Genomic DNA, 26,501 nt, shown 5'->3' with positions numbered 1-26,501 from the left:
ATTATGCAAATGTTTCTTGTATGTGCTGCATGCCAGACATGCATCCAAGGCACAGAAAAAACACTTGATATTTCAGAAAAGCTTGAACAAACCTAGTTCCCAGCTGATTTCCTTTGCCCTGTGCTGCTTTTATGCTCCAAAATTTCTGAGACCTCGTGAGTTGAACACAAAGAATAGCAGGGGTACACTGACAGAAATTGTCCAAAAATAGTACTTCATCCTTTATCATAGCATCAAAACTGTATTCCAGGGCTCAGGATGTGAAATTGTCTGAATGTAGATAATGAAATTTTAACCTTCTCCATATTGGTTTGTTTTCACTGTTTGTCCCTATCCCTCTTAGTTCCTTTCATTGTATGTCCTCTTTTTCTGTACCACTGTAGGAGTCTTAGTGCTTGTCCTGTCCTATGTTAGCACTTCTCTTCCAAGACTGTAAAAACACTTTGATACCATCCGTTAGAGGACAAAAGAGCAGTCGTCACTGTGTTTCTCCCCTCCCAGTTGAGGACACGTGCAGCACTTACAGAAGACCTAATCTAGGGAGTCAGAAGCCATGGCTGTTCTTGAGAGGTTTCCCAGACTTTAAACACCATTAAGACATCTGAAAATCAAATTTTTCAGGTTACAAGTAGGCAGTGAGGGTTTCCCTACAGTTTTTGTTTGTTCTAGCTGAAGCAGAACATCATATGGGGAGTGTGTATCTGTGAGCAGATAAAATATTTAAAATGCATGCACCAGCGAAGATCAATGTCAAGTTCCATCTATGCCATCAGTTATTTGAATTTCATGTGTTTGATTTCTAACCTGAAGAATATACTTTGCAGTACAACCACTTTTTTCAGTCCCTGATAGACTATTGAATTCCTGTTGTTCTGATAGTTACCTTTTAGTTGTTACTGTGATGCTAACACATACTCATATTAAATAATCTAATGATTCAGCTGACAGATAGAATAAGTTCCAATACACTGGACAATACATGTTAATATACTTTGAATGTGTTTACCATAGAATTGTCCTTCAATATGCATAGTATATTAGTTGGGAGTATGAATATGGAAACAAATATGCAACTATGAAATTTATATTGATGAACTTATAAAGCGAGATTTTATTTGTATAATATTATTATATGCTTACATTTTTATATGTTTTTATAAATAAGATTGCAGCTCAGTTGAATGTCGTTTTACCCATTCTGTGTGATTGCAAGGACATGATTGCAGTTGCCTATTTTTTTTATTATTTTGTTAATGTTGATCTTTTTTCATTCCCACTTTTCAAGTTTCTCAGAAGTTGGTCTGCTGGAAAATTTGGTCTGGAAAGTTTGGTCCTTCTGAACTAATGAATAACCAAAACTGTCTTGCATGTTTAATTTATTTATATATATATATATATATATAAATATATGTAAATTTATATATACATATATATATATATATATATATATATATATATATATATATATATATATATTTCCCCCAATTGTGTTCATTTTAAAGAAGAGAAACAATTTTGCTCTAAGTTTAAGAAAAAGAAAATTAAACATTGCTGTTTGTGCTGAGACCAAGCATGACGACAGGCTTTCAACCAAATAGAAAAGTTTTGAGAGTCAGAGGCTGTGATTTAATAACAGCTGCTTGTGATCAGTGCCAGCAGAAATCACTTGTTTTTACCCAACTAAAAAGAACAAGCTGGTAAAAGTGATTCCATTAACAGGTACAGTCTTTCACACAGAATTTAAATAAATCAAGTCTGTCTGTTGTAAGATGGTGCCATTTGCAATGTAACATATGTGTCATTTCTAATAAGATTTTTCAGAAATCACGCATAGAATAAAATTTGGGTTGATAATTGTTTTATAAAATAAATGAGGAAATTGAAGTCCTTAATTCCTTCCTCCCCTATGAAAGTGCATAGAAATTTCCACTACTGGGCTTCTGGTTCAAAAACTGACTGTCTTGATCAGCTACCACTTTTGTGGTCAAACTAGGTGGATAGGGTTGGAAATAAGATAAGAAGTGCACTTATGGATCAGGCTACTATCCATCTGCCCTGGGATATTCTGTCTCTGACAGTGGCAGCAGCAGATACTGTTTAGGGAGACTGCAGAGCCCTGGCCCCTCCCTGTGATCTGCTCTCCCTATGCTCCCTAGTATCCAGAATTGTTGTATTAGGAAGGGTGCTTCCCTTTCTAATGGATTCTTTTAGTATCCATTTAGTATCTGTCTCACTCTGTCATCAGATAAGGTTGTTCAAATCAGGTTTCTTACAAGCTAAAACATAGTCACTGGCAGCCTCACTGGAGGCAGAAGTGCCAACGCTTAACTTGCTGTGCCTGCAGCTGGGTATGTATCATCTGCCTTCTGCAGAGACTGTAGGCAATCCTGCTATCCGGTGTGTTCAGTAGAGCCACACATTCTCTGTATTCCAGATATACCATACCACATCTCAGACACATGAAATAAATTTTGCTGTTGCTCTCCCTTGATTATTATAGGAACTCAAGATGACTGTCAACTGTATTTGTCTGTATGGTAGATGTCTAAAATTAGGTGAGATCAATTCCCACTCAGTATGCCTAGATGTGAACACCCACACTGAAAAAAGTTGGACTGAGGGCAGGATGAATTGGCCTGTTTACTTCAATCAGCTTTGGTAACACCGTCCTTCTGATTTTATGAAACTGGTGTTACTGACGCCTGCATGAATATGTTCTGTTTGCAAAGTGTTTCATCATATTGGCATTTTTAACAAACACGAAAGTCACTTTAAAACTTTTTGAAAATGTAAAATAAAGTTTTTCTGCTTTTAATCCTTGGAAGTGAACATTGCCAGCTAGTTCACAAGTATTTTTCTCCCTGTTGTTACTGGCATTTATTGCCTGTGCAATAAAGATTTATAATTACTGGAAAGGTGCAGGGGGAGGGAGGAAACCCTCTCTGTTTTATGCCTTTGTAAAATTGCTGTTGTAAGTTGTATAAAAGGAACTTGTTTTGTTTAAAAGTTTCTCCCTTTTTTTCTTTCACATTCTTTAAAAGTCTTTCTGTAATGTACTTTTAAAAATTAATGTGGTTTTATTCAAGTAGAAATTTGCTCTTAATGGCTTTTATGCTTCATATGATAGAGCACCTTCATTTGCTCAGTTATACATAGGCAGTCAGTAGTGTTAAGAATTGCTCCTTTATTGCTAGGCAGTATGTAGATCTAGGACATATTCCACAAAGGAAAGGGGATTTTTTAAAATGTCTTTATTTGACAGGACCATAATGCATGGGCATTAGCCCAGTGTTTTATGACATGTTCAAGTATGATAATTAATTTAACTGTGCTGATTCCCCCTTCAGATCAATATTATAGAATTTTTCCATCACTGTTTGAATGCTTTTTAATTGAAATTGATTCCCTATAAAATAATGTATTGGAGAATATTATCAATGATCTTGTGGTCCTTGAGATTAAGGGGCTGTGAATTGTTCCAGAATGCTGAGCAGTTTTCAAAAAATGCCTGATTTTCTTCTGTGCAACCTAAGGGTACTTCTAAGAAAGCACCTTTTTTTTTTTTAATGCTAATTGCAAAGGATGACAACATAAATATAGCAGCTACGATTTGCAACATGTATGTGAAAACGTGGCTAGGGAATTGTTGGGGATAAATGTATATTTTATTTGCAGTTCAGCTACAGCTCTATTGTGTGATTCTAACCTTTAAATATGTACTGTTGTACATGGTGTTACCTCCGCAGAGTTTGCTAAGTTTTTAGCAGTAAAGAATAGCTCCCAGTCACTTGAGTTATGAAAAGTTATCTGTTCAAAGAAAGGATGCGTTGTGAAAATCTGCAGTAGCTCCTAATGGACGTCAGTCCTTTTCCAAAGCTATCACTTTTAAGGGTTTGTCAGTCTTTGTTCTTCTTAGTGTCAGGGTAAAGCGTTAAGTTTTAGGCTATATCTACATGGTAGGTAGTACCATACAGTTCTGGAGCTTCTCAACCACACTAAAGTCTCATTCACATCCTAGAGCTTACTTTCAGTTAAGCTTGTCCACACAGCTGGCAAAATACTTGGTTTGCATACATTTGGCTTGTAGAACTGACTTCCAGCTGAAGGCAACTTCATTAGGAAACATCCTACTCGGGAGTGCTCACATCACTTTTATATCCAGACAGTCTGAAATGAAATGTCAGTTCTCTGACTTGGCATGCTCATTCAATACCCCAAGAGGGCCAGAGCTCATTCTTAGGAAATACAGGTATAACAAAGTTAGAGACCTTTATATGTGAACACAAAGGCATGTCAAGGCTCCCCTTCAAGTTTGAGAGCAGGCTGAAGGCACATATGTTGGCATGGTCTTAGTGTTTTGAGTCCTCTACCACTAGGAGTAGGATTCAGATCTTCCCAGTCAGTTTATCTGGGATGCCCAGCTGCTATCAGCTGTCATTTGACAGCATAAGATGGATTTGAAGCAACTCTAATACCTTGGCCTTGAAAAAAATTATTTTACCATGTTCTTTCATTCTTTACTGAGACCATTTCTGAAGCTTTCTGTCTATAACATCAGTCAGCAGACTCTGAAGTTCTCTTCTTGTTTGTTGTGATGAGAGAGCACTGTTGCATAGGACTCTCGGGAGCTGCGTTTTGAGAGAAAGATCTGAAAGAGAAAGGTGTTGCGTGGCAAAGAAAGGGTGTTCTTACCAACTAATTATGCCTTGTTCAGGGAACAGTAAATGAAAAACTTCTGTTGTTAAAACTTATTCTCCCAAGTCCTTTAAGCTTTTTGGTTTTTCTTTCCTTTTCTCTTCTGCATATGTCAGAGGAAGAGATGGAGAGGGACTGGTAATCATATTTCCTTCTTTCTTTAAAGCATTGTGTCATTGCCTTCTCAAGAAATAAAGAGGAAAGTCTTCTTTCTTCTTCTATTTGTTTTTGTCTTTCAGTCTCTCAGAAAATTCTGAGTAACTGAGAATTGTTGTTACACTTGGACCAAGAGATTAATAGCTCCTGCACATTTTGCTTTGTTGATTATCCTTTAGCCTGTGTATTTAAAGGGCTGATTAGACTACAGTTGTCTGGTAAAGAATGTCTTTAGCTCGTTCCAGGAGCTCTTCAGCCATTCCTTGTGAATTTCTGTCATAAGGCACCAAGACGGTCCAGCTGTATTTAAAGACTTTTGGATGTTGGAAGAAGCAATCAGCATGATCTGAGACAGTGGACCAGCCTTTAAAAGTGTCAGGCAATTTAGGATGCAGATAGACCTGAGCTCATCATTCCAACGATATCCCATCGACTTTAAGTCTTGGCCCAAACTTTGAAGAGTTTTTGAAGCAAACAAACCATATTTCAAACGAAAGGGAAAGGGAAAAGAAAGGGAGTGATAGTCCTGCCTCTACAACTCTAGTGACAAATCAGTTGTCAACTGGGCACTTTCTGAATGCGTCTTTCTCTAGATTCAAGAATTACTTCAATGTGTCCAGCAATGCAGCTGCCATCCATTCTGTTACAGCTGTTGACTGTGACACTAATACTTATATCATTGACATTTGTAGATCTCTATTTAAACCTGGAACATAGTTTTTTTACGATCATAGAAAAACAGCAAGCCCTTACAGCCCATCAAGGTAACAAATATCTTTTTGCTGGGATATATCTCCTTAAAGTGAGACATCTGTGAGCTTTTTTCTTTTTCTATAAATATTTCTTTTAGGCAGAGAGTTTTTTTCAGCTATGGTGGTGAAAATAGTGGTGTATTTTCCTGTAATCCTAATAAGCTCTTTTCAGAGTGAATTATTATTGTTTACTGATACTTGTTTGCTAGAATTGTTAGTTGATAAATTCTCTTTCTGCTTTCTTAAATATCAGCTGCTGTATTAAGCACTAGGAGCTGTGACTGTTGCTTTGTCAGCAATGATTTTTTTCCTTTATTATACTGTAAGTGCTTTCCTGTAACTGCTTTTTCTTTGGCTCCCTCCAGTAATCGGACCTGTCATTGTGGGAATTTTACAGTAGTTCTACATGACTTAGCTGATCACATGATGTTTCTAGTATAACAATATATATATTTTACTGATTTCTTCAGCGGTTTCTCTTGATCTAGATGGTCAGAGCCCAGGTTATTTAGGCGAAGAACCTAAATAACAGGTGCTGGGAGCAGAAGATAGGAGTCCTTCTATCAAGACTGTCTCTAAGAATTAGGAGCGCCTACAACTAATATCTTTAAGTTTCTGCTGCTTATAATACACCTGGATATAGTCTGGGAAAGCCTTCAGCTGAGTCAAACCTTGACCATGGATCTTTCTTTGAATGCCTATCAATTGCAGCACTGTGAGCAGATAGCAAGAGTAGTTACTGCACTCAGAAGAATGTAAATTTATGTCTACCATAATGTTTATTTTATACTTCCATTTTATAGCAATAACCTCCCTTTGAAGATCTGAGACCTCAGTTTTGCTCTTGTTTCTGTGAGGACAAATGAAGGGGGTAATGCTCCATTGATTTCAGCGAAATGTGAAACTGATTAAAATGAGAACAGAATCAACCCCATTTTTTTTCCCTCAATACTATGAGACTATAAAGCCCATTCAAATCAATGAAGGTTACCAATGACTTTGATGACCTTTGAATCAAATGCATAAACATTTTTAGTAACTTTATTAAAACCACAAATACAGAGACATAAGTGTTCTGTTCTTTACCCAACATAGATCTTGCTAAAGTTGAAAAACATTGTGATCCCTTGCCAATTTTATTGTATCAAAATACAGTTTTAGTGTTTTACTTTCTTTAGAACTTTGTTCTTAACTCTGTAAGGCCTAATTTCTACTTGATCTCAAATCCTCTTTTGATGGTATGCACTGCCTATGTTATTTGAAATCCTAAATTCATAATCACTGATGAAAATGAAACCCACAAACCTGCTTTTTATCTTATTTTTTATTCGTTCATGCTCTTTACTAAAATGGCATAATCAAAGATAAAAATCAAGTATAATGTCTTTTAGCTAGAGCAGTTTGAAGTGTCTTTGTCTCATCTTACATTAAACACCTAAACGTTAGGCATCTGTTTGAACTGATTGCTCATATTCCTTGAATAATCAAGGAAGAATAATAGCCACCTCGAGAGATATCTTGTCCCTTTCTAAAATAGATGCCAACGCATCTCTGGAGGTTCTTGCCTCTATCTGTTGGCTAGTGGACTAGCCGTCTATTTTGGGATAGCTAAAATTGAATAGGTGAAATCTAGGCAGTAGATCTTCCAATTTTTTGCTTCACAGCATGATACATAAACGAAGTGACTTTACCCACTTCTAAATCACCACCAATCTTACACTGCTTAGTAAATTAATTTTTTCTGATTTTATCTGTACTTATTAGCAAAAATCAGTTAGGCTAATATCCTTGCATTGCATGTTTTTGATAATTGATAACATTATATTTCCTATTCTGTTACTTTTTATGAAGAATTCTTCACCCGTGCTAACTGCTGTTCACTGGTAGTAGAATTAAAGCAGCAACCAAAAAGACTAAAATTAATCAGCTACAAGTTCTGGTTAAGGGGCTTTGAGGTTGTTTTCTTACTGGCAATTTAGATGCTCCTTTACTCTAAAGTAGAGAAACACTCATTTTACTTACTGTCTTTGGATAGGGTTATAACTTATTGAGTTTAGAACATTTTTCTCAGACATGATTTAATAGCTACAGTTAGACAGATCCTCGTCCTCTGAGTTCATCCTTTCATCTGGATGTGGTTAATTCTGATACTAATATTATACCATTGTTATTATTTTATCATTGTGACTCTTTTTGCCTATGTAGAGTTGGTTCCAGTCTTAAACAGGGAGGCCATGACCAGGCTGAAAGTCACAACCGATGTGCTCTTTGGAAACTGAACTTTTTGCTTTATAATTCAGAAAAAATGATGAAGAGTTTTTTTCCTTTCATGTAAATTATTACAGGAGATGAAAGTGAAAGTCCCTTGAAAACTATGCACTGTGTAGTTTCAATTTAATAGAAAAGATGGTAAAACCTATCTAAAAATGACTTGAAATAATAGCAGAGAAAATTGAATGAAAAACTAAGCTTCTTCTTATTTCTTTTGTTTGGGCCTTCTGTGTCTCCCTTAAAGCTCTCTTGCATTCTCATGCAGCTCGTTCATTTTATTGAATGAGAAAGCCTTTTACCATCTGCCAAAAGGTTTTATTTTGGGGTTTCCTCTTATGTGGGAGGGTAGCTTCCTCCTTCCCTTCGTGCTAGTTTCATTGCTATCTTTAGGACTCAGAGCCTACTGGAGACCTTCCTGTCTCCCTTTTATTACATATTCTCATCCTTCCTTGCTTCAAGTTCCTGCCCCCCGGGACAAAGAATAAAATGAGAACTGAAGCTGCCTTTTAAAGCTGCCTGGCTGATGCAGAAGGCTTTTGTTTTAAACACGGGAGACCTGTTCCTGGAGTGCAGATCTGAGCATACTCCCTAGAAAAAGTCCATGGTGTGGGTGTTTTTAGGAACAGTTCTTGCGCAAAGGTACATGTAACTGCCCAGTTCTTTGGCTACAATAATCAATGGGCTCCTGAAAATGGGGACTGTAACCTGGGAAAGCATTTAGCCTAAAAGCAGTTACTCCTCTCCATTGTTAGTGCACATTAATCCTCAGCAGGTTAATCTAAGCTCTTCTACCACTATTATGACATCTTTAGCCATAACCCTTTAGTTTCTTCCTTTTATAGGAAGTTTCAGATGTTTCTTTTTTCTCTAAACGTATCGATTTCCTATCTTTATCTTTCTTATGCTGTAGAGAAAATGAAGTGAAATTTGAGGTGGTATGTTTGCAGAGGGCTAGAATTGCATCTTTTTTTTTTTTTTCCCACTAAGAGCAACATAAAGCAGATGGCACTCTGGCGAGTTTCAGCATAGGGAGCTCTCGAGGATGCAGGCAGTACAGCTGCAGAGGGATGTAAGCACCCAAGTGCCGGGCCACAAACATGGAAGGAGGAGGAGGCAGCAAGTGCTGGAGCCCATTTTATTGTGTGCCCTGGAGCTGCTCAGGTACTTGCCCTGGTCTCTTCTCAAAGTAGATGCTACTTGCCTTCTGCCTCTGCCTGCTGGGAGTGAGAGCAGTCTCTGCCTGAGACTGCAGCCCTGTTACTGCCTGTCCTCGTTTGCTGTACAACTGAGCGTGCGACCAGAGGCGGTCTGGATGTAGAGGGCTCAAGTACAGGGAACTGCTTTGGGAGTCAGATCACCTCCTGAGAGGTGATCCTGCCAGGATCCATATCAACTGCAGTATGTCTTTACTGAGTGGATTTCTGACTCTCCTTTTTTGATTTTTTTTAATCACTGACATTACACCAACCAGTGTGTCAGGTAGTAATAGGAATGTAATGTTATTTTATTTGTGATTAGCTCATCTCTTGGACTCTGAGATTTTCTATTACTCAGCTTTCTATCATCACCTAGCTCTCTCTGAAGTTGTACTCTTCTTTGGTTTATTTACTCTACCTCTGTAATTGAGAATTTTATTGTTGATTCCCATGAAAAATCATCAGTGCCTAAAAATAAATGAGCCGTCCCTACAATGCATCTATTTTTTATGACCGTAGGAATCTGTTGAAAGGTTGAAATGGAGGTGAGGAGGATGAGGGTGTCCCAGGGTGTTACCTAAGTGTCTGATCTACAGATGAAAAGCGATGCTGGGTTTTCTGTTCAGGAAGGTGCCAGTAAAATGGCCCATTTCTTAGCACTGGATATTTTAATGGTATTCAGTGCTAAACTCTTCGTTAAGCATTGTACGGAGAGATCAGCAGTGCCCATTTCTGACAGCAGAATGGTGCAACATAAGATGGCAGACTGAGGTGGCATTCTCCTGAAAAATAAGAGGACGGTGTGAGAAAATTTCAGACAGAAGGAGGCATCTATCTCTTGACGTAGTGGGCAATTTTTTTTTAACTCTCTTGACGTTTGGAAGGGGTAGCAGTTCCCCTAGAACTGATAAGGGAAGGAAAAAAATCTGTTCCCAAAGAACACATATCCAGTTATTGTACTTCTGGGTGAACACAGTTTTCCATGTTCTCTGTGTCACACACTCATGCACACATGCACAAACTCTAGTTGGTTCAAAATGTAAACTCTAAGTTAAGGATACGATTAAAAATTAAATAGCCACTGCAGAAACCATCAATAGTAAGTGCTTATTAACTTAAATATAACAGCATGCTGGTATGATAGCTTCAAATTGCCTGCTGAAACTGATTTGCAACAAACAAGGCCAGCTTTCCAAAAGGGTGTTTCAGGCTTTCAGTAATGAGACCCCCAGCTTTAACTGCTTGTTTCTGTTCCTTCACAATTTTTGTCAGCATTTTTAAGAAACTGATAATGTGCATGACTTCCTTGAACGATAGTGGGTGACGTGCTTAATTTGTCACCTCTGGCACTTTAGCAGAATGACACAGTAAAGATCTGATCCAGCTTGGCCCCATCTCCTGCATTGTGAGATTCCTACAATTTGCCCCTCACTTCCATACCCTTCTTCTGCGAGGCTTCAGGCTCACAGATGGGTAGAGGCTTCACCAGAGCCTCTATCAGTTCTGTGAGCCACTGTGCTGGGTAGTTGTTTATATATTTGTTGCATGATAATTTGAAGGTCAAAAGCTGATTTACGTGTGTTCGCTTGCCCATCTGAGTTCCGCATGCCCATAAACACAGCTGTGATTTGCAGACTAGCTACATCTGGTACTGCATGGCAAAAGCTGGTTTTCTAGAAAAGGCATTCCCCTAGCTCTGTGGTCCCATCTCACATTTATGCCCTGCTCTGTCTGTGACCTGCAAGTGGAGTCCTGCATATCAAAGGATGGGATGTTTGCCCATCTTGCTTCACGGGAGTCAGCGTGGTTGTGAGTTAGAGCAAGTCATTCTCAAAAGAACTGCCTGGATTCAACACTGGCAATTCAATGCTAGCATTAAATATTTAGGGGGAAGTTACAGACTTCTCAAAATCTGGACAAATCTGATGGGTCCCAGCAAAGCAGGGTCTTTTCCAGTGTGCTCTGTCTTCCTGGACTTTTGCTTTTCAGGAGAGTTGGATAATGCAGGTAACTTGACCAATAAATGGTACAAAGGAGCTTTTGCTTACTTATATCCTGTCTTCCTTTGGCTAAAACTCAGTGCTGCTCACTTAAGAAAGCAGCTGAACTTTGTGCTTGTTGTCTGGGTCTCCTGTGTTCATTCAGGCTGGAGATCTTCTTCCCCCTTTCCTCCTGCCAGTCAAAGGTGAGAAATGAATGAGTGTTACTTGAATTCAAGATCTATAGCCAGCCTAACATCAGTGGATTGTATATATCCTGTAAGAAACCTTTACTTTAGTTCTACCTTCATGTGAGAAAGTAGCATGTCCCCTGAATGGCTGCCAAACTCCTTGAACAAGTATTTACCTGTTTTGCTTTTCTTAAAACGTAGCTGGGAAATGGTTCTTGTCATGAACACCTCAGCCTTGTCGACTGTATATTTTCTTGCTCTGCTCTGCTTGCTGTGATCTGTATTTGGAACCTTTGTCTATACAGTGGGCAGCTCTTTGGTTGCTGATGATGTTTTAGCTCAATATTGGCTACACCTGCTCTTTGGAGAATTAGACAAATGAGTAGCTAATACAGTACCAGTTACTATCTGTTCCAGCTTGCCTTCAATTGCTTAGACCAGTGACTTGTGCTGTCAGGGGTGTGAAGGCTATCCTGACGGTGGTGTTCACTGTGGGGAGTTTCTGGATGTAGCTGGAAAGTCGTATGAGGCACAGGGACAGGGACAGTAAGGAGGCGTGAGGTAGCTCTAAGAAGGTAGTGGAGGACATAATGGATGTGAACTAGATCTGAAGTGCAGGTCAGGGAGCCCATGGCTGCTGAGAGCCACTGCTGGAGCCAGGATACTGGGCTAGGTCAACCCTTTGGTATGGGCTTCACTCGCGCTTTCTCTGCTTTTGCTTTCCTGCCTTTTCTGAAGCCTTTCCCGTATAATTGCATGCCATCCCTACCATCAGGTCTCAAACTGTATGGAGAAGGGAGAGGAAGCCACACAACATGCCCAGTTGGAGCACAGGAAACAAGGTTGGAAATCTACAGGCTTAGATGGGGAGAGCTGAATTGCTGTCAGCAGCAGAGGCACACGACTCCAATGGTCTCAAGTGTACAGAATGCCGCAGGGAGCAATTCCTTTTCTTCTCGATGTTCTAAAGAGCAGATGGATCTCAGATGTTTATTGCCTTAAGCTGTATTGTTTTATTGGCACATCAGATCTAGATGATTGACAGATTTGTCAAACAGAAAATAAAATTAATCTATGCCCAATTGTATGGGTTTTAGCATCTCTAGTTCCTTTTCAGAACTATTCTCTTTATTGCCCAGCTTATCCAGTGTGCAAATGAAGTGATATTTTCATTTAGAGTTAAGAGAAGGCGTAAACAAACTGTTACAATTGAAAACCAGTCTGGTGAGCTTTAAAAGCAGTATTTGACATCTTGGCAGCTTTTTGGTTCAGAGCTGTGTCTGAAGTAGGAAAAATGTCAAACTTGGTGCAGAGAGTCCAGGTTGAACCATACTGGTAGCAGTGAAGCAAGATTTAGTATATGTTACAGCTTGAATAGCTTGAATTTTTAAAAACTGTACTACAGTTGCAAAAGCATGAATTAAAAGCTTTTGAAGCCAGTAACATATTTATTTAAAAGTAATTGCATCACAGTCCTGAATATTGAAAGCTGGTTTTGTTCACATCTATCCCATGTCTATTTCTTCTCCCCAGAACACATTTGAATTCTGTGGAGGATGAGGTGATGAGTGTTTCTGTGTGTTTTTTCACAGCAAGGCCTTTGTCAGGTTTTTTTATCCTTCCTCTTACCAAAAAAAAAAAAAATCAAAGAAACAAAAAACTGCTTTAAAATAGTGCAGTATTTCCAATAGTTGCAAACTCTGCAGTGCAAAGTGGATATAAAATATTTAATGTGATTTTAAATTGAAACTGTGCTACATATTTACTTTTTAAAGAAGAGTACATTAAATTTATTTGAACTTCAGTCAGCAGAGTAAGGTTAGATCTTACAGGTTCCCATAATTATTTAAATTCATATTTTTTGATGTTTAGCAGTGAGTATTTGCTGCCGAAATGCAAAGAAAGTCAGACAATTGGATTGATGAAAGTCACTGGTTAAACACTTGTTGTTGAAGTGCTAAACTCTTTTTTGACTTCTGCAGGTGCAGAGATAATATCTGTTTCATGTTTATTCAGCTATTTCAATTCAGTGACTAGTTCATTCAAAGGTAAGAAACCACTTGAGAGAAGAAAAAGCTAAAAAGCTTCTTTTCCTCTTTTAATCTGTGAACAAAATCTGGGCAGTAAAGGATATGATCTGCCAGTTCTGAGATCTTGAGAAATGAGGTAACCAGAACTAAGATGTTCAGTTCACCAAGTGAAGGTAATACTTCATTGCTTAATAAGACAACTAACTTACTTATAAAAAGTATGATGATAATCTTATTTTTGTCTTGTTTATATAGCATATTTGGAAAATAGTATTCTTCAACATTTTAAGTGAACTTTACTTTTGCACACTAAGATCTATTTTACAAGTAGGGCTTAACATGAATCCCAAATGAAAAAAAATCTAGTGTAGTCTATCATAACTCATGCCCTAGTATGATAAGAATGTAAGGAATGAGAATCAAGAGAGTTGTGGATAAAAGTTCTAATCATGTAAATATGTAGGTTGTGTTAACTGAAAAAGAAATGCCATATTTATTGGCACATGCTATATTCAATTTTAGATCAACATACTGACAAGTTTAGTATTACATCTGGAGTCTGCTGCCCACAACTAGCTTAGGATAAGTAGTTTCTGTATTTTTAAAAAAGTTAACAGAAGTATTGATAGGGAAGAACAAAGGGATAAAGAGCACTGTAACTACCAAGAACTATTAGCAGAAAGCAGTTGTCTAGAGGACACAGAGGATGCAGTTCATCTCTTTTGGTTTAGAGGTCCAGGCATGTGAAGGAGCAGTCAGCAATATACTTAGGGCAAAGCAACCTGACTGCCTTCTATGACGAGATGACTGACTGTATGGACAAGGGGAGAGCAGTGGATGTTGTGTACCTTGACTTTAGCAAGACATTTGACATAGTTTCCCACAGTATCCTTATAGCCAGATTGCTGATATATGGACTGGATAAGTAGACAATAACGTGGATGGAGAATCATCTGGACTGTCATCCTCAGAGGGTTGTGATCAGTGGCAAGAATCCAATGGTTACTAGTGGCATCCCTAAGGGATCAATACAAGGGCCAACCGTTATTAGTGATCAAGATGATCACCCTCGCCAAGTTTGTGGGACAGTACCAAATTGTGAGGGAGCACTTGATATGTTGGAGGGCAGTGCTGTTGTTCAAAGGGACCTGGATGGATTGGAGAAATATACTGACAGGAACCTCATGAAGTCCAACAAATGGATATGCAGCATGCTGCATCGCATCTGGGAGGGAATAACCCCCTGCAACAGTACAAGCTGGGGCCTGACTGGCTAGGAATCAGCTTTGCTGAAAAAGACTTGAGGGTTTTGGTGAACAACTGTTTGAACACAAACCAGCAGCATGCCCTTGCCTCAGAGAAGGACAGCAATGTGCCGGGCTGTACAAGCAAAAGAGCGTAGCCAGCAAGTCAAGGCAACTAATTCTTCCCTTCTGTTTGGCAGTAGTGAGACCACATCTGAACACTGTGTCCAGGTTTGGGCTCCACAGTAAAAGAAAGACATTGACAAACTGGAGTGAGTCGATGGACAGGCTGCCAAGGTGGTCAGGGGAGTGGAGCACATGATAGGAGGAAGGCCTGAGGGCTGGGTTTTTTCAGCCTGGAGAAGAGAAAGCTCAAAGGGATTTTACTGTGGTCTGCAACTATTTAATGGGAGGGTGCAGAGAAGACGGAACCAGATTCTTCTCAGACATACAGAGGGACAGAACACGAGGCAATCGTCTCAAGTTGTAATAAAGAAAATTCTAAGTAGATATAAGGAAAAATAAGTGTATCCTGAGTGTGGTGAAACAGTGGAACGGGCCCAGAGAGGTTATGGATCTCCATCTTTGGAGATATTCCAAACTTAAATGGGCATGGCCCTGAGCAACCTGCTCTAAACACTAACTGTGCTTTGAGCAGGAGGTTGGACTAGAGACCTCTAGAGATCCCCTCCATCCTACACTGTTCTGTGATTTGATAGATCCCAACATGTGAGCTACTTGCCAGAGCTTCCTTTTATAGCCATTGTAGGAAAAACGGGAACTATTAGAGGTGTTTTATGTGATTTGCTTAGGCATCAACTATGGAATAAGTTGTACGTCACTCTGGGAGGTCCTGATATCCTCCCCGGAGTGACGAGCTGAATATTTGCCTACCCTTGGTCAAGTGAATCTTGTCTAGACAGTCTGATAAGCATTAAAATCTCAAGACAGCAGTTGCTGTTTCTGAGGGCAAAGGAAATTACTGCAGAAATTTACTTTATGCTTGATTCTGACTCAGAAGGAAGTGGTTGAGAATCTGAAGGCAGAAGGCAACGTGAGCAAAAATGACCACAAAACAAAAGAGTTTTTGATCTGAAGGAAAGGAATGAGTAAAAGCAGCTAAATAATGTGAAAGAACTGTAAAGGAGCTGGGTTTTTTTGAGCTTTGGGATTGGTAGATAAGGTGTGGGTAGGCAGGGAAAAGAAAGTTTGAGGGAACTGATGGGGTTTTTTTATTACAGGCATGGCAACAGACTGTCCCGGTAGAGGAGAAGGACACAAAGTATCATATGGCTGCTTTAGGACCTCTTCAATGACTTGAAAATCAGGAATACTACAAATAATGGAAACAGGAGAATGTATTGCTAAGGGAGAAATCTAAAAAGTAACACAATATGTGAAGACTTAGAGGAAAATGAAGGAAAAATAAAGTTCCATTACTCAGTGGACAAGGAGGGGAAAGCAGATCACAAAGATGGGGCTGAACACTTCAGCCTTTCTTGACTTCAGTTTTCACAAATAGCTTGATTGTGACCAGGTGCTTGGCAAAGTTAATTTTAATGGAGAAAGAAGAATGCAAGCTGGAATAAGGAAAAGAGCATGATAAATGTAGAAGGTAAGTTAGATATAGTCAAGTCATCAGGATCTAGTGAAATAAACCCTAGAGTAGCAAGAACTCAGATGAGACAATCCCTGAACTGCTAGCTTTTGTCTTTAAGAACTTGTAAAGGATGAGGAAGGGCAAATTTAAACTCTTAAAATGAAGAAATTGATGAAACCTGTCAGCCTAACTTTGATACACATAAAAATGCTGCAAAAATTTTTAGTCAATTTGTAAACACTTTGAGGATGATAAGCTGATTGAAAAACAGCCCGTGTGGATTTGTTAAGAAAAAACTGTCAGACCTCTCTAATTTCCTCTTTGAATGGGATAATAGATATAGTAGATAAACAAAGAAGTAGTAGGTAGATATATCTTTACTTTAGTAAGGCTTTTGACTGTGTTGCAGAAGGCCAGATAGCCATCTCACAAGCAAACAAGGAAAATATCATCTAGATGAAATTACTGTGAGGTAGGTGAAGAGCTAGTTGAAGTACTGTATTTAAAGAATAGTTACGGTTTACTTGTCAAATAGGGAGGGAACCTGAAGTGCAATTCTGCTAGATTCCGCCCTCGGTTGGGTGCTATTCATTATTTTCATTAATGTCATGGATGATGGACTGGAGAGTACAGTGTGCAAGTAACTGAAAGCTACAAAGGGTTTTGAGTACTTTGGAGGGCAGGTTTCACATCCAAAGTGATCTTGATAAAATGGAGAGATGTTTGAGATGAGGAAGATGAGAATTCAGCAAATGTAAGTAAGAAGGCCTGCAGGGAGGAAGGGAAAACAAATATATGAATACAGATGAGGGATATCTGAGTAAGCAACATTACTGAGAGAGAGCATGTGGTGGTGGGTATCACAAGCTGAATGTGAGTCAGCAGCCTGATGCTATTGGGGGAGAGAAGGCCTGTGGAGGATCAGGCTTCAGTATAACATTTAAGCCATGGCTGACTATTTAACTGGCTATTAAGCTGACTTTCCGCTTGGATTTCTGTAGCTTTGCTACAGTAATATCCAGAGCTGGGCTTCACGCTTTGTAACAACGTAGACAAACTGGAGAAAGCCAGGAAGAGAACTGAAGGAGTGAGCAGAGATTTAGAAAAGACCAGTGGGGAAAGGTTGAAAAAGCTGGGCTCAGGACACAAGGACAAGGACAAGAATAGAAGGAATACCCTTTCAAGTATATTAAAGGGTTTGTAATATGAAATAGTAGCTATATTTGTCCATGCCCTCTCTCCCCACCCAAGGGTAGGATGGCAAGTAATTAACCAATTACTTGCCAGGAGATTGTCAAATGCCAACTAAGTAGTTTGTACCAAAGGAGATTTAATTTGGAAATCAGAAACTTAGCATAAACATGTTTCAAAGTGGAGTACTTGAGAGAGTCAGTGTAAAGGGGACTTGTAGGTTTGAGGAATAGGTAGCAGTTACCTGTCAGGATATTTGTCCTTGCCTCTGAGCAGAGAGATAGACTAGATGATCTTTCTAATGTCCATTTCAGCTTTATGTTTCTATCTACCAAAGAAAAACAAAAATTAAAGGAGCAAAACAAAAATAAAATTGATTTAAACTGAAGGTTCCTTTTTGATAATTTTAATTATGATTATATTCAGCATTTTAAGTATCACTGGTTAAAATTAATCCCTCCTGTGGCAGTAGTAGCATCTTTAAGTTATGGAGATTTTTCACAATGCCTTTGTATTTATTAAAAAACAAAAGCAGTATTTTCTCCTTGGTGTGATAATCTGTTTGAGTATGAGTTACACAACTGATGATGCAGAGACTAAGATGTTCTTAAAACTGTTCTGAGGTATTTGCTTTAATGCCTTAGTTTTTCAGTAAATTGGCTGAAAACATACTGTAAAAACTAGACACCTCTTGAGACAGTAATGTGGGGATAAGTACAGATTTCCTAAATATGTAATACTTGCATGAAGAAATATGAAATATCTTCCCTCTGAAAATGAACTACTCTCTAAACAAACACATTTCATCCAGACAGTAGCCTTGTGCATCTTGTTTTATATGGTGCTGTGCTGGTGACATTAATTCAACAAGGAGACCAGAATGGGAGACTGCTAGTTATTTTTCATGTTTGATTTTCTTCTTTATGAATATACTATAAAGATGGTTATGTTAAGCTAATTATACCTCAGCTTTTTATTTTCTGCTGCTGAGTGAAATCATTTAGAAGGATTTTTTTTCCCTTTTCCCTGAAAAATGGAACATTTGACCACAATTATCATTTTTTACATTAGATAAAGCACCTTGCTGTCTATTACCAAAAGTGATTTATTAGTACATAGGGCACACTGTTTCAGAAACAGTGTCTGACTAGCCAATGAGACATGAATAATCACACAGTGCAGTGCTTGCAGAATCAAATTATGTTTGACATTTAATATAACTGCAAAATATGATTTTAAAAAAAAATAAAAACAAAGACCTCGATAAAAAAGAGAAAGAAAAAGAAAATAGAATCCAGGTGATTGTCGAGATAAATTTTCTTCTTACTGGAAATCTGTGCTGAGCAGAATGATGAAGACAAGGGAAAAGCTGCTTTTCCCCTTTCTCATTCTGCTGTCCCCAACTGTCCTGCTTCCTCTGTCTCCCTGAACATGTGCCACCCACCTAAAGAAACGAATAGGAATGATTGGTCCCAGTGTGGCACTTTCATCATTCAAGTTGGTTCTGACAAAAAGACTTATTGTGTATAAAAAGTAGGTTATACACACGCTCAAGACTTGTGCTTATGTTGGTGTGGAGGGCTCATGCTCATCCATTGGCACAGAATCATTATCATCCACTGAGCTCCTTTTAGCCTGGTGCTCAGAACCTTTCATCTGAGAAAAAAGATTTTTAACAGCCACTGTTAAAGATGTTTCTGACTGGTACACCTTATTAACAGCGGGGAGAAAAGAGTTAATTCATTTTCCATCCATAATTTTTTCTTTGTAGAACCGATTTGACACAGTCTAGCAGGGTGCTGTTATTGAAAAATTGAAGCACCAGGTGTGATTAAATAAGATCACACGTTTCATTCCCTCTTTAATTTCACATCACCCTTCAGCAGCTGTATCCTTTTGCTATCCTATAGCTGAAGAATGCATTACCTTTATAGCCGCCTGGTTTGCCACGTTGGTAGCATGCACCATTGGGCTGTTGTGAATCAAATCTGTTTGTGCACACAAATTATTTATTGTTTGATGGACCAAGCTTATTAATCTGTTTATTTCTCAAGAGCATAAGATACAGAGTATGATTGGGTAATGGAGACAAACCTGGCCTAACTTCTCCATATCTTTGGATGTTCATGCATGCAACAGAACAGGTTTCATTCCACTGCAAAGAGAATTAAAAAGTAATGGGTAAAGAGAGTGGTGGACTTGGGATCCCTTTTCTGTTCTTATCAGTTCTATAGGGTCTGACAAAGTCTCCTGCTGGGCTGAGGTTTCATGACCCACCGCTGACAAAAGGAGACACAACCACTGCCCTTCTGGCCGCAGTGGAGTAGATACTGCCATCGTACATAGAATGTATCCTTTGCGGCTGGGTCAGAAAGGTTGCACTGGGGCCACAACTATTTATAGTTAGATGAACATGATGCCAGGAAAAGAAAATGATCACTGATGGGTTTTTAGCTTTCTACTGTTGGAGAGTAGCATTCCTATTAAAAATGAACTGCAGTCTTAGAAAATGTCTGGCAGTTATTGCAGACGATGTTTCCATTTCCAGGCTCTGCCTGGCCTCACTCCTCTAAGGCCAAAACAACTCAAAAACAATGAGATTTTTCCTTCCTTCTTTTATCCTCAGAGGAGGAGGGCATTGTTTGCCATACACTGACACTGTTACCTGCTGTAAAAAGGTTGTGCCAAAGTGACCCTAGTAGAACCTGAGATGTTCCTGTGCAGCTCTGCTGAAGTGAACCCAAGCAGTAGTCTGTGTTCTGCCTTGCATGAGGATATAATGTTATGGATTATCATCCTGTAGTGTCAGCACTAAGGCATCCAGTTCCTGGGAACAAGGTTTGGGGTGCTGGGAAGAGGCCTACTGCTGCTGTTTTGGCTTATTTTTGCCCTCCTGCATCCCAGATGCTGCAGTCTTGTGGTTTGCTGCTGTAGCCAGTGGTGAGGGCACACATCTACAGAGCCGTGATGTTCATGATACAATATGGAAATGTTTCTCAGCAATTCTGAACACCACTTACCAGCATTCATAAATAAGCAATGGGTAGACTAGCAGCGTTAGCTCTTTTCTGTCTTCTAGCACCTCTAGCCTCCTGTGCGAACATGCAGTTTTGCTCACCAAGGACTTGTCTGAAAGGGGTACATCAATATTAATTAAATGAACTAAGTGTGTAAAATAGTTCCTGAATACCTCTCATCCCTAGTGAACAGGTTTTAGTTTGCTTTAGCATAATTCCCATATAAAAGAAAAAAGATGCCAGACCCAGGTCACGGGTGAGGTTTGCAGGTTTTAGGGACACATCTGGCCCTGTATCTGAGTATAAATAATGTCTGTAAATACTTATTTCTTCTTAAATTTGATCTCAGAAGCAGCACTGGGACCAGCTCATATGATGTCTCCCATTTTAAATTGAGTTCTGCAGATAAAACTAGCTGCACGTAGTGCAGGGCTGTCCTAAAAACTGAGCTGACATTTATGCATATATGACTTAGTTCATGCAGGAAAAAGATACTCTTTGGTCTGCGAGAGGACAAAAAATAAAACTCCACAAAACTCCAAAGAAAATGCTTTTTCTTTTCTGTACGTTGGTAGAACAGTCTTCTTGGAGATGAAGGAAACTGTTCTGACCTTTCTTTTCCTTTGTGATACAAACTGAGCGTGATTGTTTCATCGTAACTGAAGCCAATATCAAATCACTGGTTTGCACTAACTTTGCCAGTTTCTATGTAATTATTGCCATATGTAATGGGATGCCTTTTCTGCAAATGCTTCTATAGTGACTCTGGATCATCTAAGATTTACTGCTGCTAATACAAGCAGCATTATTTCTTAACGGCATATTCACCTACACACAAAGGAAATGTTATAAGAGGTGGAGTTAAATAATTGTTTGTTTATTAGGCTTTTTTTTTTACTATTATTTCTTTTTGAGTGGCGACAAAGGACTTTCCCCTGGGTTCTGGTCTCTTTGTATGTTATCTAGCAATGTCAACCTAAAGTACTGGAAAATCCAGTCTTGAGTCCCATCAGAAAAGATGAGGTTTAAGAAGAATCCACATTTTCTTCTGTATGTTTTGGGCATCTGAGTCCTTAGCTGAGTCTTGGTTTCAGGCTGAAGCATTAAACCTTCTAAGAAACCAAAGTAGGAATTTTCATGCTGTTTCCTGGTTTGTGGAGCTATTGCTTTAAGGGAAAATCTAGGGTAACGTGGGAAAAGGTGGCACTACTGGCTACTTCTGCCAATGGAAAGCAAGATATTATATTCCCAGTTGCTTTCCTCATACCCTTCATTTCTTTAGGTAGAGGAACTTATCTTTATTCCTCATCAAAGAAGTGTTTTGCCATTGCTGCTGGTTTTCAAGCAAGGTCCTTTAATGCTGCTCTTTTCCTTTCAACATGCAAAGCAGCCTTTGCTCACACCTGCCATGTGATAGGATCCTTCTCTCTGAGGAGATCACAACATCTGTTTTGCTTCCTAAATGGAGAAAGAGAGAGACATTCTCAAGAAATTCTCCTGCTTTCCTGCTTTCTAACAACAAAAGAGATTTGAAAACATTTGGTCTTTCTGGAGAGAGGAAAAAACAGTGGAGGCCTAGACAGGAAAAAAAAAAAACTATGGAAAAATAAGTTGAACATAATTTGAGCTCTAATTAAAGGTCTTACAAAGAAGCCATACTGCCAAGTTGGAAAGAAAAATGTGCATTTTTAAATAAAGTACCTTTATGGAAGGATGTGCTTGGAGTTGCAACACAGGACTGCTGTTCAGGACATTTGAGCTCTTTCTGCTCCGGACTTTCTGGGTGATACCAGACCAGGAACTGAATCCTTATATGCCTTGCTTGTCTATATAAAACATGGATATCTCTATGATGGTATTGTGAGACTTGGTATTTCATACTGCCTGAATGTACAAAGAGGTATTACAGAATCACAGAATCGTTTAGGTGGGAAGGGACCTCTGGAGATCATCTAGTCCAACCCCCCTGCTCAAGCAGGCACCTCTAGAGCATATTGCCCAGGATCACATCCAGACGGGTTTTGAATATCTCCAGCGAAGGAGACTCCACTACCTCTCTGGGCAACCTGGTCCAATGCTCTGTCACCCTCACAGTCAAGAAGTTTTTTCTCAGGTTCAGATGGAACTTCCTGTGGTTCAGTTTGTGCCCGTTGCCTCTTGTCCTGTTGCTGGGCACCACGGAGAAGAGTCTGGCCTCATCCTCTTGACACTCCCCCTTCAGATGCTTATACACGTTGATGAGATCGCCTCTCAGGCTTCTCTTCTCCAGGTTGAACAGGCCCCGCTCTCGCAGCCTTTCTTCAGAGGAGAGAGGCTCCAGTCCCCTCATCATCTTTGTGAGAGTCCGCTGGACTCTCTCCAGGAGTGCCATGTCTCTCTTGTACTGGGGAACCCAGAAGTGGACACAGTACTCCAGGTGAGGCCTCCCCAGGGCTGAGGAGAGGGGCAGGATCACCTCCCTCCACCTGCTGGCAACACTCTGCCTGATGCAGCCCAGGAGACCATTGGCCTTCTTGGCCACAAGGGCACACTGCTGGCTCATGCTCAACTTGTTGTCCACCGGGACTCCCAGGTCCTTCTCGGCGGAGCTGCTTTCCAGCAGGTCAGCCCCCAGCCTGTCCTGGTGCATGGGGTTATTCCTCCCCAGGTGCAGGACCCTACACTTGCCTTTGTTGAACTTCGCGAGGTTCCTCTCCGCCCAGCTCTCCAGCCTGTCCAGGTCCCTCTGAATGGCAGCACAGCCTTCTGGTGTGTCAGCCACTCCCCCCAGTTTAGTATCATCAGCAAACTTGCTGAGGGTGCACTCTGAGTGTCCCTTCCTCCAGGTCATTCATGAGTATATTGAACAAGACTGGACCCAGGACTGACCCCTGGGGGACACCACTAGCCACAGGCCTCCAACTAGACTCTGCGCCATTCACCACAACCCTCTGAGCTCGGCCTTCCAGCCAGTTCTCAATCCACCTCACCGTCCACTCATCCAACCCGCACTTCCTGAGCTTACCTAGGAGGATGTGATGGGAGACAGTGTCAAAAGCCTTGCGGAAGTCCAGGGAGACAACATCCACTGCTCTGCCCTCATCTACCCAGGCATTCATTCCATCAGAGAAGGCGATCAGATTGGTCAAGCAGGATTTCCCTTTGGTGAATCCATGCTGACTACTCCTGATCACCTTCTTGTCCTCCACATGCTTAGTGATGACCTCCAGGAGGAGTTGCTCCATCACCTTTCCCGGGATGGAGGTGAGGCTGACAGGCCTGTAGTTTCCTGGCTCCTCCTTCTTGCCCTTTTTGCAGACTGGGGTGACATTGGCTTTCTTCCAGGCCTCAGGCACCTCTCCTGATCTCCAGGACCTTTCCAAGATGATGGAGAGTGGCCTAGCGATAACATGCGCCAGCTGCCTCAGCACTCGTGGGTGCATCCCATCGGGGCCCATGGATTTATGGATGTCGAGTTTGGACAAAAGATCTCTAACCCGATCCTCCTCAACCAAGGGAGAGTCTTCCTTTCTCCAGCCTTCCTCCCTTGTCCCCAGGGTCTGGAATTCCTGAGGACTGGCCTTAGCAGTGAAGACTGAAGCAAAGAAGGCGTTCAGCAACTCTGCCTTCTCTGTATCCTTTGTTACCAGGGCACCCTCCCCATTCAGCAGCAGGCCGACGTTTTCCCTAGTCTTCCTTTTGCTAGTGATGTATTTGAAGAAGGCCTTCTTGTTGTCCTTGACATCCTTGGCCAGATTTAATTCCAAATGGGCCTTAGCCTTCCTTGTTGGTAGAAGCTCTTTAAATAGAAGCTACTGTGGTATTGCAATAACGGTTGCTTGCTGTTCATTATATTTACAAGACTTCATATCCTTTAAAATATTAAAAGCATTGTAAAGCCATTTGGTATATAACTGCATTTCTGAGCGAATCAGTTTGTTAGCAGCATATTGTAACCTCAGCTTTAGTAAGGGTGAGAGTTACTTCAGAATGAATTAAAAAGTAAAGTCAGAAAAGTGTTTCATGGAGAAGGACCTTGCAGTCTGCCTGCCGATGTCATCAGTGCACGTTACTTAGAAGTAGCAAATGTTCTTGTATGCAATTCACTTAGTAGAAGCGAAACTGAAACCAAAGGCTCAGAGCTGAGCTGTCTGCGATCCAGATGCGGGAACACTTCACATCTGCCAGGTTACTTCTGCTATATAATTGCAAGCTCACAGGCTTCATAATGTGAGCAGTGGGGGAATAAGGCACCCCTGCTGCTGCCTGGAATATCCACATGTGCACCCTGAAACTACAAAATGACAAGTATTATTTACCTACCAACACTCCTAGTTGTGATATGGTTAGAGCTGGTGTCTTGGAGATAGCTGGTTCCATCATTCAGAACTTCTTAAACCCATATGGATAGATCCAAAAAATTTTGTTTTTAAAGGTGACCTGCAGCACTTCAAGCTCCTTTTTTGCATTTATAGTTGAATACATCAGCCACTCTGGCAACATTACCGATATGCACTCAGCAAATCTGGATTTTACGAGACAAATTAAAAATCTAGAATGTGCTGTGAGTCCCTTCTGTTGTGTAAATCAGAATAAATCAAAGTTATTCTCTCCTGTTCTCACTACTGGTATGAAAATCTGCATGGAAATGTACCAGAGAAGGTAAAGTAAGATTTGGATTTTGGTGGTTATTGTGTATTTGAAGAGCCAGTAAAAATTAGATTTTCAGTGATGTCAAAGCAGAAGAGAGATCTTAATGGTATTTCAGGCCACTTAATTCACCAAGCAACTTCTTTGCATTTGTTTCTGCAGATCAACTTAAATAATTTTCAGTATTTAAAAATTCTACTAACAACTTCACAACATGGTATCAATCTCATAACATGGTATTTATCTGAATCTGATGAATATGGGACATGTCATGTGGTTTAAAACTGAGTAGTCCTGTTTTTGCATCCGTTGGCTGTAATGTGTTAGTAACATGTAGAGTAGCCTGAACTTTGGGCTACCAGTGACAATCTTGTCCCTTCTCCAAGGCTGAACACAATACCTGCATACATTTCCCAAAGCTACTGTTTGCTTCCACTGTTATCCCTGTGGGTTACTAGAGAAAACCACCAGATTTCCAGCCTCACTGAGGACGGTAAAGCTTGTGGATAAGCAGCAAAGAACTGTGAAACAGAAATGCTTTACAAAAAGTAACAACCCAAAAAACCTGGACTACTGGAAACAGAAAATTCAGAGCTTAACATTGGTTGGGTTGCAGCAGAAGTAATGAAGCGTGAAATGTGCTATTCCCAACCAGTATGCCGTACTGCTTTAATTTACAGAATATATAATTATATAACATTACCATTCTGGTACATCAGTCTTTGACAAAAATTGAAATGAAAATAGGCAAATGTGTGAATCTATTTATAAGACAGTTATTGTAGTAGGAGTGAATAAAAATACAAACTTTTACCATTTTCATTATTGTAAGATTGTGCCCTTAAGATCCCTTGATTTTGTGCCCTGGCGAATACTCACTATTGCAAACCAATTTAGTTCAGTAAATCTTTACTAAACACTTCTAAAAGCCCTTCCAGCATACTTGCAACCTCCTCTGAATCACATGAGTATAAACCCAGATCTGTGAAGAGATCTGTTTTTGAACTTCAGGGCAAAAATGTATGTAAGATTGGTTTTCCCACTCAGGCCATGGTTCGCCCAGACCAACATTCTGCCTTTGGCAATGGCCCGGACGAGCTGGTTAACCAAACGTACAATGATGAGGCAATTACAATGAAAAGCACCACATCCCATCAGTCTCAGCATCTGCGTTAACCACAGAACGCTTAGAATAGGAGATGCCCTTTTATTTCATTTGCAAAGAGATGACAAATGTTTATTATTAATGACTCCCACTATATGATTACTATATGACTATATGAGGAAGAGGAGAGAATCCTTTCCTAATCTCTGCAGGCAAATTTCTCCTTTGAGACTCTGTTAGGTCCTTAATTGACCTACTGAGTGTGTGATGCAGTCCAAGTATTTGTTATTTAAACTAATTTTGAGAAAATCTACTGAGGGGCTGGATTGCTCAGGAGACTCTTAGTGGTCTATGCTGTCATTTGCTTCCACGCAGCTGAGGCCAGAAGTAACCAGATGATTAAAATCAAATTGGTTCTGGATGACTTAGGAAATGAATATGCTTT

The 26,501-nt window shown here is 39.9% G+C and overlaps 1 protein-coding gene across 8 annotated transcripts in view; it reads left to right on the top strand.

The window, feature by feature from the left end:
- The window catches only part of SAMD12 (sterile alpha motif domain containing 12), a 182,455-nt gene that overhangs the window by 91,035 nt on the left and 64,919 nt on the right, over positions 1–26,501 (top strand). For 3 of the 8 annotated variants that reach the window (XM_068933157.1, XM_068933155.1, XM_068933156.1), the window contains 2 exons: positions 13,223–13,288; positions 15,756–17,825. The exons of the other annotated variants lie outside the window; for them this stretch is intronic. In XM_068933157.1, the coding sequence (XP_068789258.1) occupies positions 13,223–13,288; positions 15,756–15,835 (146 nt within the window). In that variant the 3' untranslated portion in view covers positions 15,836–17,825. Of the gene's footprint in view, positions 1–13,222; positions 13,289–15,755; positions 17,826–26,501 lie in introns of those variants that run through there. 8 annotated transcript variants of the gene reach the window in all.

The sequence above is a fragment of the Struthio camelus genome, chromosome 2 (assembly GCF_040807025.1).
Source record: "Struthio camelus isolate bStrCam1 chromosome 2, bStrCam1.hap1, whole genome shotgun sequence".
Lineage (NCBI taxonomy): Eukaryota > Metazoa > Chordata > Aves > Struthioniformes > Struthionidae > Struthio > Struthio camelus.
Note: the sequence above shows the minus strand (reverse complement) of the source record. Positions and strands in the feature narration are given on the sequence as shown.